Source organism: Sturnira hondurensis, unplaced genomic scaffold (genome assembly GCF_014824575.4).
Source record: "Sturnira hondurensis isolate 20B ecotype Veracruz unplaced genomic scaffold, ASM1482457v3 Scaffold0013299, whole genome shotgun sequence".
Lineage (NCBI taxonomy): Eukaryota > Metazoa > Chordata > Mammalia > Chiroptera > Phyllostomidae > Sturnira > Sturnira hondurensis.
Window position 1 is genome coordinate 6,924,551 of NW_028085930.1, and position 13,201 is coordinate 6,937,751.

General features: G+C 36.9%; 1 protein-coding gene across 1 annotated transcript in view; it reads right to left on the minus strand.

The window, feature by feature from the left end:
* Nucleotides 1-13,201, minus strand: part of DNAJC13 (DnaJ heat shock protein family (Hsp40) member C13) — a 110,343-nt gene that overhangs the window by 47,535 nt on the left and 49,607 nt on the right. Inside the window, exons 21-29 of the mRNA XM_037061279.1 lie at nucleotides 11,750-11,832; nucleotides 10,836-10,989; nucleotides 8,621-8,724; nucleotides 7,927-8,086; nucleotides 6,669-6,731; nucleotides 5,474-5,575; nucleotides 3,690-3,794; nucleotides 2,468-2,670; nucleotides 1,313-1,397 (exon numbers count right to left, since the gene is read on the minus strand). Of these exons, the coding sequence (XP_036917174.1) occupies nucleotides 1,313-1,397; nucleotides 2,468-2,670; nucleotides 3,690-3,794; nucleotides 5,474-5,575; nucleotides 6,669-6,731; nucleotides 7,927-8,086; nucleotides 8,621-8,724; nucleotides 10,836-10,989; nucleotides 11,750-11,832 (1,059 nt within the window). The remainder of the gene's footprint in view (nucleotides 1-1,312; nucleotides 1,398-2,467; nucleotides 2,671-3,689; nucleotides 3,795-5,473; nucleotides 5,576-6,668; nucleotides 6,732-7,926; nucleotides 8,087-8,620; nucleotides 8,725-10,835; nucleotides 10,990-11,749; nucleotides 11,833-13,201) is intronic.

A 13,201-nucleotide genomic window follows, 5' to 3' on the forward strand; every position in this document is an offset into this window, starting at 1 on the left:
CTTAAAGTCGAATGAAGGACAAAAACCTGTACCGACCCAATATAGATAATGTCCCTGAAACTTCTACTCCCTAACCATGCTCAGCATGCTTAAGGTCTCTGAGAATATAGGAAATTAAAAAAAAAAAGCAAAACAGCTTCTCAAAAATATTTTCTGAACTCAGTATAGTTAAAAGTAGCTACTTTTATCATTTAAATTCTTCTTTTAAATCACTGTAATAGTTTAGATATGACTAAAAAACTTTGGTTAATTAAAATAGGTCACCCCCCCACACAAGCTTTATGTTATGTTGACCACATCTCCTGTATTTGTTGTTCAGTCATCCTTTCAGGGTCTGAAATTCAGCAGCATTTGTGTTCACCTCTTTCCTTTCAGTTTCCTAAGTCTTGGAAAACGTCTGGGAGAACTAGATTCTCCAGGTACAATCCTTCGTCTACATGCTGAGGGTCCAGATGGAAACCAAAGGCCTCTCAATGCACCACCTCACATACGCAGCAGCACAGTCCTCTGGGGAGGGGGCGGGGGAGGTGAGTAGTGGAATATTAAGAAACAGTAACTGCACTGCACTCTCATTCAGGCATCCAAACAGAAATGTCCGCAACAGAAAAGCATACGTATTTTGAAATGCAGGTATGCTCGTGTAACAGAAGCTGGCAAAAAAAAAAAAAAAAAGGTGATAGGGCACTGTTACTATGAACAGACAGGAGGAAAACACTGACCTGAAATTTTTTGGACCTGACTTATGTGAATTTAATGCTCATTTAGAGTTGGGGTAGTTTAATTCCCAAAGAGAAAGAGACAGAGAGAAAAGGGATGCTTTAGGATATATCAAACATAATCCCAACTCAATGCTTCAGATCAGCTGCTATCCATGGAAACGTAAGTGGGAAGAGTCACGCTCTGAGGCGAGCTGAGAAGACAGCATGCATTTCATTACATAAGCCCCCACGACCACACCTGTGGCCTGCAGGTGTGCTCTCCAGTATCCCTAACGGCATCAACCTGTACCACACACCAGAGCACATCACCTTTCAGTCACTACAATGGTGTGGTTTTAACAACGGAGAATAAGTAAAACCTTTTGAGAATAATTCTGGAGTCTAGAGGCTTCCCATGATTAGGTCCTTGGATACACACTCTTCCAGTTTATTCAGAGGATCAATTCAATTAGGTGTAAATGAAATAAATCCAGGGCTCAGGCTTTTTGAAAATGGAACAGATCACATGGAAATGAAACGAAGACTGGGGCTTACAGTAAAATTAAATAAAGAAAATGACTCTCGAACGATCCGTAATTTGTAACACAACTCACCTGAATAATGTGGGGAAGGCAAGCACTGTCTGACAGTAGCCTTTTCACTCTGGGCAAAGGCCGAATGATGGCATTATCTTGATCCCTAGAACATATTTTCTAAGGTCAACTTTTAACATATTTATGAAAATGTGTATGACAGCGCATATGACATTCTACTGGGCATGAAGCAGTTACCTTACTTTTGGTTAATGAAGGACTAAGCTCTCATACAGCTGGGAACATGGTTAGGTATTTGGCTTAAATCTATTTGGCTGTTTAATATGACTTCATTTCCTTCCATAAGATTTCCTTGATAAACAGTACCCTAGAAGAGCCAGAGACTCTTATTTATTATTTAATTGATTAAACTTGGTGTTGTCCAACACTGTCAGTGGGTATTTCCCCCCAAAGGGCATAACAACCTTGTCACATAAATTGAAACCTTAATTTACCTACTCTCAGTACTTTCCAAGTACAGCCTTAATTTAATGCTATATTACTTCTAAATACTATTTATGTGGCTTTAAGTTTGATCTGAATTTTAAACAGAACCAGAACCATGAAAGCCTCAAGTGTTATAAAATTGACAGTTTCTCAGTAATTTCCATCACGAAATATCTTTAGTATAGTAATAAAACAAAATGATACACAGGTGAATGTTTTACAAAGATTGCAAAGTTTCATTCAAGGGTCTTAATTACAATTGTCACTGGATAACAAATTCTCACCCTCCCGTGTGAAACAGGGTGAAATACAGGTCCAGATTCCCGCTTTTAGACCTGGAGTGACTGACCAATCAGGTCAGGGCCTGGCACTCGACACTGCCTATAGACTGCAGTACACTTATCTCGGAAGTTTACACCCAATTCACACTCGGAGCAATGGTTACTATTGCTAAAATGCAGCTAGTAAGCCTCCATTTAATATCATTATTTGAAGTTTCCCAGAGAAAGGTTCTTTTAGCTACTTTGTCAACATAATTTACACATTATTTCTTTACAGTTTTTTCAAAAAGCTCCAAAATTCAAAGCAGCATTCCCCCACGGCTACAAATGGAACACTTCAGCTCTGAGTCACCAGGGTAACCCCGCCATCACAGAGGAAGCACCTTTACAAATAGGAGAGATGTTTAAGGGTCCTTGTTAACCGTGGAAGTGTTCCATTACATTTTACCTGCTTGGAAAATATCCACACATTGTGATCAACATGTTCAATATGAGGGTAGCAAGGTCAGTTTCATTTAGCACCGCCTGTCCACTGGCTAACAGACACCACTTAAGCTGAGGTATTGCCTGTAGTGGTCGCCATCCATCCATGCCTTGAGCCCAGCATCTGGTCTTGGCATTCAACGTTCCTTTGGTCCACAATTCTTGCATCTAAAGCAAAGCATCATTATTACAACAAGTAAAGCAAAATAAAAGGGTTTATTTGTGTTTTCTATTTTCTAGTAAATATAGATGACACTATGAAATAAACACACAAGTTCACTACTAAAGAACAAACTTTTGTTGACAAAATTTTAGGAACCCAAATTTGGCTACTAATGTAAGAAAATGAGCATTCAGCTGATTAACCTGCGGAGTGTAACACTGGAATAAATAAAGACAGTAGGCAGGGTGTAAAATGACCAAATTATACAAACAGAAGGCTTGGTCTTTTATAAGATTATCTGGCTATATCCCAACTGAGACTGGGAGGCTGAGGATGGGAGGGCAGGACCAAACAGCAGACGTGAAGAGGGAAGCTGCCGCCCTGGCAGGTGTAGTTCGGTTGGTTGGCGGGTGGTCCCATAAACTGAAAGGCTGCAGGCTTGATTCCAGGTCAGGGCACGTGCCTGGGCCGCAGGTTTGGTCCCCGGTCTGGACTCATACAAGAGGCAACCCACTGATGTTTCTCTCTCACATCAATGCTTCTCTCCTTTTTCCCCCTCCCTTCTCCTCTCTCTAAAATCAACAAGCATGTCCTTGGGTAAAGGTAAATATATATATAAAAGATGGAAATTGCCTTTGGACTGTACAGGCAATTTTGAATAAATTATCAGTCTGTATGTTAAAATTTCCTGTTCGTACCATAAAGAAGCATCACAGTCTAACATAATTATAAAAGTAGCAATTGTTACATAAAATTCATTAAAAGCCTGAGTGCTACTTCCGTAACAACTGCATTTAGACAATAAGGTTTGAAGACATGATTTTGTATATTATGTGTGTGTGTGTTTTCTAGAAACGCAAGCCATCTAATCCTTCATGTGGAAATGGAATCCAGAGCCCTTAGAGCTGACGACAACGATTCAAATGACAGTTTCAAAATACTCTAACATCTCCATGTGTGCCGAGCACAGGGGACTGAGAATGCTAAGGCTTCCCTGGAAAACCTCCCTGAGACACACACGTACCTCGTGAAACCCGTACGGGCCGCCCCTCTCTCTGTCCGCGTTGCCGAAGTACCACTCCTTTTCACTCTCTCTTTTCATGTCGGGAGCAGCTTCGATTACATTGCTCTAAATTTTTAAAAGATTTAGTTATTTTTCAAGGCAGAAAGTTAAGGGAACAAAGGTCATAAAAAGTTATACAGTACTAATTTCTTAGGTTTCATTCCTTTAGAGATTCACCTAAAATTTTAAGAGGCCTTATTTTAAGAGGTAAGGGTTAGTACAAAAGAGTAACTCCATTGTTTACACGCATTTGAAATAGATGGTTCCTACCTTCCCTTGGCAATCTAGCTAAATTCAAAGGCATCTATACTCCTGGGGGTCATTTATAAATTCTCAGGGCACTAACTTTTAGTAGCAAAAAAATCTAAAAATTGCTATAAAATAAACATATACCATTAACTTTAAACCACAATGCTCAAAAAACACTTAAGTTCTTCTTTTGAGGGAAAAACTCATTCCAATTGAAAGTTTCAATAAGCATATGAGATCAGAGTTAAAATGCTAAAAAAAAGTTTTAGTGGTTTTAAACACTTAGTTTCAATCTACTACCCTCATTACTGATAATTCTTAGAATTTCATATACCTATGTTTATGAAAAGCCAGAACAGAATTTTTATATAAATAGTGTATTTTATGAAAACAGTTTTTAATTACTCTCGTAACTACCAGCTTTCAGCTGCTTCTATGGAGATGGGTTAACAGCAGCGACTTCATGGTTCTAACTCAGGCTCTGTCCCTTATATGCTGACCTTGGGCAATATATAGCACTTAGCTTCTCTGTTTCTTAGTGTCTTCATCTGTAAAATGGGAGTGCTCTTGGGGATTTAAAGAGTTCATATAGTATGTGTACCAGAACAGTTTCTGGTACACTGTCATGCCAAGCAAGCATTACAATTACTATTATTCATATCTGGTAATAGAAAATGCCATACTCCAAATATTCAAATAGCATTCTGTTTACACTTCAGCCAAAATCTAAAAGGATACATTTCCTCACATTAAGAGGTTAAAGAAAAACAAGGCATAACACCAAAAGTAAAAAACAATCTCCGATGAGGTAAGTATTAATCCTTTCGATAAGTCAGATATAAAAAAGGCTTTTCAGGAGAGACTAAAACTGTCCTTTTACCGGCTGGTTTCAGGAATGCCCGCAGATTCCACATACAATCTCAGTGGCTGCCAATGCTAAGAGTTCTAGCTAAATGAATGAATGATGGATACAGTGTAAACCCTAAAGGTTGCATTGCCTCAAAAGAAGACACATTAGAGATGCAATTATTTTAAAAAGACAAGAGGAAAAAAAAAAGCCCTGGCTGGTGTAGCTCAGTGGATTGAGCACGGGCCTGTGAACCACACGATCGAGGTTCGATTCCCAGTCGGGGCACATGCCTGGGTTGCAGGCCAGTTCCCAGCAGGGGACGCACAAGAGGCAACCATACATTGATATTTCTCTCCCTTTCTCCTTCCCTTCCCCTCTAAAGATAAATAAATAAAATCTTTTAAAAATAAATAAATAAAAAACAAGAGACATGGAAAAGATAAAAGTGAAACTGCCCATTTGGATTGTTCTTAGTTATTTTAACTTTTTGGTATGACTTAATCTCCCAGGTATTAGCACTATAATTATTGGAGAAATGCATTCGTGGCCACATGTACTGACACATTTTAAGATTTTTATGATTCTTCTGATGCTAAAATCATACTCCAAGAATGTCAGACTTGTAAACCTAGATTCGCACACGTACCTGCAGTGGTACTGTAGCTCGGCTTACGTGGAGGTGTGCAAGGGTAAGCAAGTCCACAAGGATTCTAATTCCATTCGAATCCATGAGGTCCTTAACGTTTTTCTAGAAGACAAAAACATTTTTACATAATCGAAAACCTTTCTTTCCAATGTGTAGTAATACTTAAAGGCTCTCAAAGAAGAGAATACATGGAATCTCTTTGAAAATTTAACATACAAGGGAATTACTTGGTATTTTCAGGATTCTGTATTCAAGGAACATGAATTTAGACAAAAAGACCAAAGCTACATCACAAAGAGATCACATAAAATTTTTTTTTAATTTGAATATGTTCTGAGAAAAACAAAACAAAAATAAAAATAGCAAATGAATTACAGCCTGGCAAGAATAACACCCACATGCACACTCTGGTTCTACAATTATCCTGTATTCTCCCAGGCCTTATTGTTAATACATTCTTCTATAATCAGAAGTAAAATCTGGTATACTAAAAAAAATATTTTAATGTTCCAATATATTTTTGTAAACTTAAGATAAAACTGGTAATTTCTCAGCAGTGAGAAGATTATAATTTAAATTTTCTTAAGACTTCTGAATACATAAATAAGCGGAACAAATCAATGTCTCTCTCTTTAAATCAATAAGAAATAAATAAAATCAGAATAAAACTAAGCAAGTTAGTGTGACTATCAAAAATTTAATTTAAAAAACCTGCTCAAACTTCATTTTGACATTATGCAACTGTAAATTAATGTTAAACATGAAGAGCTAAAGTAACTCTTTGTTTTATGTCTTAAATTACCCCTGAAAATGTATACTGGCAAATATACATCATCAAAATGTATATTGATAAATTAAAAGCTTTCCATTTATGTTGACCATTTACCTTACTTAGAGTCTAATCCTAAAGATTCCCTAAAGAAAAATCAGCTAATAATTTCAGCCTTCATTATTCTTCACTAAGAATTTTATTACTATTACTTTAATCAGCATCTGTATTGTTAGGGTAGAATGTACATAGAATATATGGCAAGAATTTCTTTTCCTAGGAGCTGAAAACACACAAAGCTTTTGGATCTCAAAAGTTTAAGAAAAGTACCATGTCTGGATAATTAAATCAAACTGTAACGATTTATCTTTTTGTAGCACACTCATTAGACTTTGGAAATAATGACATGTATGTAAAATACGGTACCTTATTAAGGATCAACTTATTAAGGAAGAGGATCAATCGATCTCGTTCAAGTTTATCTGTGCACTATTGAAAAAAATAAGAACACAGATTAAACACTGCCATCACGGGACAAAATCAACCAACAGCCAGTAAGACATAATGTCATCTTTTCAACATGAAGAAAATCAGAGAAAACTGTCAATGATTACAATTCTTCAATATTTTATGTTCTCTGCAACTTTATATAACTTCTCTAATCTCCCTAGAAAAACAATAGTTTAAATGTCATAAATTAATATACAGCTTTAAGAATACAGGTAAAACTTAAAATGAGTGAATCACAGCTCAAATGATACTCTTGAATTAAGTAAAAACTCTGAAGAATTGATTAATAATGTTCCACATAAATCACATCAGGATAAACACAAAAAGAAGGAAAGTGTATCTGCCTAAAATACAAGTGCCATGGCACAAGAACCGGGTTCTCTAGAGTAAGAGCAAATCAGAAGTTGGTGTAACAGCAAACAAGAAGAATTTTCACCTGGTGATGTTATTGTCCAGGCATGTTTTGTGATTTTATTCAGAATCAGTTTTCTAATCTACAGCTGAAACAATTATAATAAGCATTGATGGCCATTTGCAAAATTGGTAAAATGGTTCTAAAATAGTTTTCTAAAACTTAAGTTGGTAAGTATGGGAAGAATGTAAACACAAATGAAAGGAGGAAGTGTATGCCCTGCAACAAATAGATAAGACTAAAATCTGAGCTGCATGATGGATGAACTGATCGATTTGTTCTTTCCACCTACCATGCTCAGTGTCAACTGACAAACTTTCTAAAATTGAAAAGAAAGGTGCTAACTCACTTCCATTTTATTAGTTATGGTTACAGTACTGAAAAGTTTTACTATCTCCACACTCTGAAATTCATGCTAGCATCATTTAATACTTTTCCCAAACAGAAAACCAACAGGACACACAACATGCACACGACCCTAAAAGCCACTGCTCCTTGCCCAGCTCATCTGTACCAGAGACCGACAAACAGGTCACTCCAGTCGTGTGAAAGCAGTAACTGAAAAAATGCACTGACATGGACAAGCACTAACTCATCAGCTATTTTCCTATTCGACTAACTTATATATAAATAAGCACAATGTAAATTACAGAAAAACTCATGCAGAAAGCCTTGGTAACAGAATTTAAATGTAGTTTTGAAAATTTAACATGTACTCCAATGACACTATCAAACAGCAGTTTCCTTAAATGATGTCCTTACCCTCTCCAACATTCCAATGATATAGCGGGTATCTGTAAAAGGTCCTATTTCTTCATGACATCTGCCATAAACAATAGCAAGGGCTTGTAAACACAAACACTTCATGTTCACTTTTGGGGTAAGCAGGAAACGATGATAGAGCTCATTGAAAAATTCATACCTGGATTGAAAAGAAAAATTTACAATAAAATGAGCCATGAAACTAACAGTGAAAAGAAATACGTAGTAGTCCCCCGTTACCCTTGAGGATATGCTCCAGGACCACCAGCAGATGTCTGAAATCACAGCGACAATCCTAAATATACTATGTGTTTTTCCCTGTACATGCATACGTAGGATCAAGTTTAATTTATAAAGTAGGCACAGTAAGAGATTTACAATGATCACTACTAATATAATAGAACAATATACTTAAAGTTATTTTAATATGGCCTCCTTTTCAAAATATCTGATAACTGATTTCGCTACTAATAGGCAGATAGCAAATACAACGTGGATATAAAGGACAGGAATGATTCACGGGATGGAGCGGGCCGGCACAAAATTTCCTCGTGCTACTTAAATGCTGCACACTTTAAAGTTGTGAACTGCTTATCTCTGGAATTTCGCCTTTAGTACGTGGGGACGTGGCTGACCGAGGAAAGAGAATCCGCAGGGGAGGGGCGCCTGCGGCGAGGTCTGAAGAGCAGCTTACGATTTCTTGATCGATCCACTTTCTTCATTCTCATCTTCCTCCAACAGCAATCTCAGGTAATAGTCTCCTATTTTGATTTCTTCTGCCAGGCACTCGTATTTCACCTTTATTGATAAAAGCAAATTACATTACTTTAGTTTACAATAGATTTTTGACAATTTCCACATAACCACTTCTTAAACTGCCAGAGATTTTTCCTTTTCTGAATAAGGCAGCCTTTAAATTCGGGGAAAAATGTCAATCATTTCTTAAAATATCTGATAATTCATTACTTATTAATGTGACCCTTTCGGTTAAATGTTAACAGAATTACATGCCAATGTTATCAATGTAAAACTCACTGATCAAAATTCACAGGACTAAATGGTATCCATGAAAACTTAAGAGAAGGAAGAACCAAAGCACTTTTAAAGGATAACCTGCTTCATTCCCTTCCTACCGTGCCACGACCAAGCAGGAGTTAATGGTCCTGCACCGCACACAGTTTGCCCAACTCACACAAGCTACTACTGCAGGTCGCCCTTCACCTACCAACACACGGACTACATTTTACAAAGTATTTTTAGACAGCATCAATTCTCTGTGTGAGGGGACACAGAGCATGAACACTACACTACAAACAGAAGGTGATACAGGAGAGAGGAGCCCACCACCAGGAGCTGAGGCAGCACTGTTACTGCTGCATTACACTCAGGCTGCTCTTTAAAAATGAAGACTTGCAAGCAACTGTAAAAAGAAATTCCTTGACCAGATTATCAAAACTTTTCTTCCAAAGCCTAATATAACTGATTTCTAAAAATTTAAACTATACTTAATCAAATATCTAATGTATATCTTTCACCTTCTCCCTACACATTCTGAGCATTCAAGTCATTCAACTTCTATTTATTAAGCATGTATTGTTTGTGCCACTCACTGTTCTAGTCGCCAGGGGCACAACAAGTGTAAGAATTTCTGTCCTTGCAGGAGCAGCAGATAAGAAAGAAAAATATTTTATAGTCGGGTGACAGTAAGTGCAATGGAGTGAGATGAAGCAGGAAAAGGGGAAGACAGAATGTGTGTTTGTGTGTCGTGTGTGCACACGTGTGTATTTTTAAACAGGGTAGACAGAGAAGGCCCACTCAAACCACTCAGGAGAAGCACTCAGGAGAAGACCCAAAGGAGACGAAGAAACAAGCTGCAAGATTATCCAGCGGGGGAAACGTTCTAGGCAGAGAGAACAGCAAGCAGAAAGATCCTGTGTGGAGAACATGAATTCGGTGTTTTCAGGGAAGCCATTGTGGCTAAATCGAGAGAGAGAGGGTGAGTAGGAGGAGATAAGATCAGAGAAACAAGGCTTGGGGTTAGGGGTACATAGATCCTGTCTTGTAAGTCATTTTAAGGACCAAGGTGTTTGCTAGGTGAGATGGGAAGCCACAGGATACCAGAGGGCCCTGAGCAGAGAAGTGACATGGTTTATTTACATATCAGTGAGATCACCCTGCTACTCCGTCGGCTACTCCGTCGATATGAATGATAGGGAGGCAAAGGTGGAAACAAAGATTGCTACAATCCCAGAGAAAAGTGGGTTGGGTTCTCGATTAATTTTGAAGGTGCATTAAATAGGATTTTCTGACAAATGGGATTTGCAGTATAAAAAGAAATTTCAAAGAGTCTGACTAGAGAAGCCATTACTCAAGATCAAAAAGACTGCAGAAGAAGTAGGTTTGGGAAAGAAGAAGAGCTAAGTTCTAAATGCTTATTAGATAACCAATTATAGGATAAAAATGGGAAGCTTGGAAAGAAAGTCTAAGTGGGAGACAAAAAGAAGGAAGCCACCAGTAGATACAAAAGCATCCCCAACCAAGAGAATGGATGAGACCACCGAGGCAATGATTATAAATGAAAATAGGTCCACAAACTACTGTATTTTTAGGCCCAGACCATAAGACGCACCTAGGTTTTAGAGGAAGAAAATAGAAAAAAATTTTTGAAGCAAAAAATGTGGTAAAATATTTAATAACTGTGACCCCACTCCACCACCACCCTCCCCCAGCGAGCCAGGCAAGCTACATTCAGACTGTAAGACACACCCCCTTCCTCCCAAATTGGAGGGCGGTGTATCTTATAGCACCCCCCAAAATGTGTGTGTGTAATTATAAATTTTAAAAAAACACTCCAAAAATACTACATGCATACTTTAAAAAACTAATATACTACAAATATTACACTTTACCTCGAATTCATGGTGGTTCCAGGAGATCACATTAGCACTACCAAGCTCTCTGTCAATATTAAACGCTCTCATTTCAGATTCAAGACTATCTCTCAGCTCTTCTCGTGTTTTGAAATTCCAAATTAGGTTTGATCTGGCGTGGTCCTGACTAAACCTAGACATACCCATAGTTGGAAAATAGTAGGAAGCAATAAACATTAAAAAAATCATTTACTGTATCTTACAATAATTAAAAAAACAGAATAAACTTTAGCAAGTAAAAACAAAGAAAATAAAACATCTGTAAAGTACAGTAGAGTGTTTGTTAATGGTAGAATTTAAGTGCTGGATATACAGCTGGATATTCACTGTATTCTCTCACCTTTTCTGCATATTTGAAAGTTTTCACAAAAGAATGTTGCGGGGGGAAAAGGAACTCAAACATAAAGATCCGATATTTCCACATTTATTGCGAATATAAATTTCAGCCAGCAAATAATTATAGTCAAATATCAAATTTCAAGTTGAGGAAGATAAGAACTTCTGGATTATTGGGTGCAGAGTGTGTGGGATGAGCAACGTTCTGTATCAGAACCTTACATACTACCTAAGAAAGAACACTGCCAGATTGCCAGGCTTTGACTGATATTTTCAAAGTATCTTTTTATTCCTGAAATAATTTAACCATTTTACTAGAGTGGGACATCAGACTGCACTGGAGATGAACAGGCTTCGTATCCATTCACTTCCAATCTGTAATCCTCCTAGAACGCCTGTCGCCAGAGTTCCAGGCGAACGAACTCTAAGGGACACGACACAGCTGGGGGGTTCCCGAGGAAGAAAATCAAGGCGTAACGTATTCCAGACTGGTTATGATTCTTCTCTGATGCAAATGTATAATTTAATCTATGATAGAAAAAAGGCCTAAAGTTTACCTGTAATAGAAGAGATCCCAATTTGCTTCTATTTTTATTCTTTGTCTTCTCTTTCGAAGAACTACTGGCTTTTGATTTATATTCTGGAAAAGAAAGAAACTTCATAGTGCTCAACCTGGAGCTGCCAAGTGGGCTCAGTCAGAAGATCACTTTGTACGTGATGGGAAACATCTTGATCAAATTTTGGCAGAAACAAAAACTACTGAAATAAAATCTATGAAATATGAGCACAGAATATCAGACTATCAAGTGTAATGATACACTTAATATCAGTGTATAGTTCTATAATGTTGCTGAAATATTTTCATGTAGCCTAAACTTATTATTTCAATACCAAACTGCATGAAAGTTTATAGTGATGACTAACAAAAATTTGTTAATAGTCAAAAACAGTGACTTATTTTAAACATTTACATGCAGTTAATACAGAAGCCATGAGAAAATAATAAATGCAAAAGATTATAGATTATTAAACTCTACCAAAGCCAAGAAGAGCAAGTATAAATTGAAAGCTAATGAACAAGAAACCTACATTCAGACACATGTGAAGTGAGGCTTGAATTTATTAGACAAAGAATATCAAAGACAACTCCACATGCCAGGCAGTTTAATGAATTTCACACATGTAGCAGGGTAGCAGGACTTAAACTCACCATATTGTTTCTGTCCTGAATTTAATTGTAAAAAGGAAAAAAAATTTAAAGAAAAACAAGACAGTGAGTCTGTATCTACTAAGCTATGTCTATTATACAAATTTTACAAGGATATAACCAATATAAATCACCTTCACTTTAAGACAGAAAAAAAAAGGCCCACCTGTTTCTCATAGTCCCAAATTTTAGGTAGTTATAAACCCATTTAAGAATTCAAAAAAAGCTATGGCCCTCTTCCAGAGAAAGACACATACGCAAGAGTTGCAACTGGAGGGGAAGACTTTAAAGATTTCTTGAAGTCTATATATACATGGACTGCAGGTTAAAAACCTGCTCCAAGTAAAACTTGTAGAGATTTTAAAAGAGAAAGTAGATAGTAATAACAGATTAAAACATGAAAATCTCTAACTTTATTAAATAAGTAGTGAATCATATAAAAACAAAGCAAGAAAAGATACCAGATGATATAGAGAGATTAAGGGTAGTACATTTTAAGAAATGTAAAACTTATTGACTATATTAGAAAATGTTTTCTACAAGTTTTAGTTCTATGGAGTATCATAAAAACTAATGTGAGACTTGAATGAAATGTTTAAATAACTGAAAAATGTAGTATTAGTGATAAATATTTCCTTAAAAATCTAAACTAACAAGTACTTTCTTCAATTTTCCCTGCCCTCAAGGACAAAAAGCTAGTAGTCTGGGGTAATGAAAATGTACATGATACACAGAAAAAAGACAAACACTGCCCTGGCCAGTGTGACTTGTTTGGTTGGGTGTCGCTGGGCAAACCGGTAAG